This window comes from Rhagoletis pomonella, unplaced genomic scaffold (genome assembly GCF_013731165.1).
Source record: "Rhagoletis pomonella isolate Grant_MI unplaced genomic scaffold, Rhpom_1.0 Rhpom_scaffold_00275, whole genome shotgun sequence".
Lineage (NCBI taxonomy): Eukaryota > Metazoa > Arthropoda > Insecta > Diptera > Tephritidae > Rhagoletis > Rhagoletis pomonella.
Genome location: NW_023458829.1, coordinates 36838 through 40801, shown reverse-complemented (window position 1 = coordinate 40801; position 3964 = coordinate 36838). Strand labels below are relative to the sequence as shown.

General features: G+C 35.3%; 1 protein-coding gene across 1 annotated transcript; it reads right to left on the bottom strand.

Moving 5' to 3' along the window:
- Window positions 1-1044: 1044 nt before the first annotated feature.
- Window positions 1045-2302, bottom strand: LOC118750514 (pre-mRNA-splicing factor CWC22 homolog; the record flags this gene model as incomplete). Its single annotated transcript, XM_036485232.1, is given in 1 exon segment — window positions 1045-2302. A coding segment is annotated over 1 exon segment (1236 nt), but the record flags the coding sequence as incomplete, so codon positions are not given.
- Window positions 2303-3964: the final 1662 nt, after the last annotated feature.

Below are 3964 nucleotides of genomic sequence, written 5' to 3'. Positions count from 1 at the left end.
GAGTAATAAAGCCTTTGGACGGATATTGTGAAAGGTTGGACTATATCTACCTTAAAAGTTACTGTTTTCTCACGGCCCACAGTACAATGTTATGAGTGGAGTAAGGCCCTTAAATAACTTAAAATTATCAGGTCTCTAGCAATACAAGATTAATTGTTGTCTCTATCGAAGCTCTTTAAATAAATCTTGCGCTAAATATTGAAGTAGGTTCATGAATGTCACGTCTTGTTTTTACTTAAGTTTAAATACTTAATATCTGCAAGTATTTCTTTAATGCATTCACCCGAACTTCGGAAGGTTATTACTATTTAGTAAAAGTAATTACCGAGCCTACTTTATAAGGGAGAAAATGCTCAACACCGCCAACCAAAAAAAAAATTATAAAAAATCAACGGATTTTCTAGCGTCTTTGAAATTTAAAAAATTATAAACAGTAAATAAACAAAAGAAAAATAACCAAAACTAGTTAAAATGTCACTTAACTTAGTCAGCTGATCACAAGACTGCGCCTTTTTTTGCAACTTTGTCCTACAAAGCAAGCGATCTATCGGCGAAAATTTGTTGAATTTTTCCAAGTTCTGTATGAAGTTTGAAAGTTTGGCTTATGTGGTTTTGATTAAAGCATGAAACATATTTTTACAAAAAATAACAAAAAAATTTTAACTTGAAAAAACGTTGCAAATATTTAAGAAAAAATGCCTTAGAAGCCATTGCTCTAAAATTTGTAAATTTATGATTTTAATCATAAATTTGATATTATATGTACAAGTAAAGAAATACGTATCGAGGACCTTTTGCAATAACGACACACATGAAAACTAAAAAAAAACCCTTCCTTCTGTCAAGTGGATCCTGTATTTAACCCTTACTACTTACTTCAGTAACCATTACTTTTTAGTAAGGATTAGACAAGAACCAGAGACATGAGTCACTTAACAGTTGGAAGGGGTTTTTCGGCATGGATTAGACAAGGATTAGAGACATGAGGCCCTTAAGAGCATGGGATTTTTTTTTAGTTGTGCCGTTATTGCGGAGGATAATCGATAAGTACACATATTAATGTATTTTAAAACTTACTTAAAGCATCCTCCGGATTTGTGGCCTCGTCCAACATTAGCAAATGTGTGAACTGATCATCTTCCTCCACCAATTCTAATGATTCAATCACAGACTGGTGATCCTTGAAACCATCCTTTCGCACTTGAAATACTACTTCAATCATATATTGAACGCGCTTATCTAATTTACCCTCGTGTAATATATTTTTTAGCATTTCAAAAATTGCACCTATGCCTTTAGAAGACACCTCGGTCAATTTCATGCCACATTCTTTTAGAAAAGCTATAGCTACCTCCACAGAGTCGTCTGTTGGTGTCTCTACCAATAGCGTTAGGATCTCCAATGCAAGTATCTCATGTGCTACACGCTGATTAACTAAATGCGCTATAAAGCGGGATGACGACAAACATACCGCCTTATCGTTTCTTCGGAAAGCTCGTTTAAATTGAATTACCAGACGTTTAAGTAGTATCTCGCCTATATTAGGAAATTTAGAATTTATTATAGACACCAAGGCAGCATAGACATGCGTGAAAGTGGGCGATGCCGCTTGGGCTTGTATAATAGAACGACAAAGTAAGCCGCGGCCACGAACAATATTTTCTTTAAGTAGTTCACGAGTAATAATGGCAATGTTATCTACGTTTACTTTGTTAATATAGCCATGTATGGACTTTTTTAGTGCTTCCCATGCGATACGCTGGTATGCGGCAGAGGACTTGTCAGTAATTTTGGCTTGCATCATACGTAATTTGGCCGGTGGTATGTAAGCACCACCGGTACGGGATGTTAATAAGTCAACGGTTCGACGCTGCCGCTCAGTAATATTTCCTTCGGCATCGCTTACGGTGGCATTGTTATTTTCTGCAACTTTGCTATCCACACTGCTGAAACCTTTACTAGTAGAAAACCATGTATTCCGTTTTGGGGAATTTTCAGAACTATGCGAATTTTCTTTTTCACATCTCCTCTTTTCACGCTTTTCGTCATCTCGTCGTTGTAGCTTGGCATGGCGTCGCTTTCGTTCAACCTGCCGCCTCGCTATTGATGAAGAGCGTCGAGAACGTTGATATGAAGGTGATTGAGAACGTAAACCTTCTCTTGGATTCTGAGAATGGCGATGCCGTCGCATCTTTTTTCCATCACGAGAACATGAACGTTGTCGAACACTGCTTCTACAGGGTATCATTTTCTGATTATTCGTTTCTTCTTCCTCGGTTAAGCAAACATCATTTTTTTCATTCTGGAATTACATCAAAAAGTTATATTAGAAGCTTGATTTATAGTCCGGGAGGCCAGCGACAAGGAAATGCAAGCATTTTATAAAAGCTGAATTTTTGATATTATGTCACATTTGTGGAGAAATTGCCTGCCGTCAGTCAGTCTGATTCGTTAGCGTTTGGCGTGGGGCGGCTTTAATTTTGTATAGAAACTCTTAATCTTGCAACTACGTTATAAAATCTGAAAAATTAATTGCGAGTATATTGACTGAAAAGTAGTATGACATTAGTCAGTCACTAGAATCCTGCACCCGAGCGCGTCAGTCACACATTGAAGTTGTACAAAATCTTTGCATCTTGAAAGCATTTTATAAAATCTGAAATTCGGCTAACAGGTGCAGAATATTATTGCAATTACAAAAATAATAGCCAGTCAGAATTTCCCCTGTAACAGATGCCGTCAGTCACCGATAAAAAGTAATGCCTTGCACTTATAAATATAAGAATACGTGTATTTGCGTATTCTTCCAGCAGAAAACTCTCAGCAGCAAAATTCTAATGAATTTTTATCTGTTCTCTCTCAAAGAGAGAAATGTTAGCAAAAGTACGCGAACACAAAACTAGCAAAAACATACAAAAGCATAAAACAGAAAAGATGAAATGAATATAAATTAAAAGTTTTCCTAAAGAAATTTGCTAAACAAACATGAGTAAATGAGTATTTGCTTTGTTCCGATACATTTGCAGTTCCAAAAAGTTATTTCAAACTTAAATTCATAATAATAAATCTAAACCTAAATCTAAAATAAATTTCCATATTTTCATAAATTTGAAAACAGATGACTTTGATCAGCTGTTTTTCTTGCTGGCAAATGGCTGCTGCCAAAAAATTTTCCATCAGAAACTAGCAGCTTTTCCTCAGAATGAAATGCTCTCAATTTCCCTTACTTTGCTGGATTTTTGTGTACGCGAACAGACCTAATATTAAAAAAAAATTGTTTTTCAGTATATAAAAATAAAACTATTCGTACAGTTTTTTCTTTTGCTTCCGTAGATGTACATACTGTACTGTACTGATTTTTATGTATATATATCACCAGTTTTTTTTTTACAAGTATGTACATAATTGGAAATTTCGTCGTTCGAAATCATATAAATGTTCTCAACTATTAATGGACTAGGAAAAGTGATGAAAACCCGTTATGGAATAGCTCTTGTCTACTTTTGAGCTTGTCATTAAAGATGGAAACAAATGCAACAAAAACCGATCACTCAATTACCGTAGTTGCGCCCGTGAAATGTTTTTTGAATTTTTACTTAAAAATACGATTCGTAGAATATCGACATCCGGTACTACATATTTGTGCCATAGTTCTTGGAACTCTTAAATCGTGTTAAAAGACATATATAGAATTTACTCAACCACCTAGTTGGCTATTTCGAGACACTTCGAAACTTGCACTTTCTGCCACCCTTAGACCAGGTGCCACGTAGCAAATATTATCACCATTTTCACGTAAAACGGCCTCAAGCTCAATAAAATTATTGAATATCTCCAACTTACGCGAAAATTGTGTGCTATGTATGTACATTGCAAATAATAAAATTTTTACTTGTACATAATTAAATAAATACGTATAAAGGATGTCTTAGACCACCCGTCCACCCCTTCACCCGACATTTTT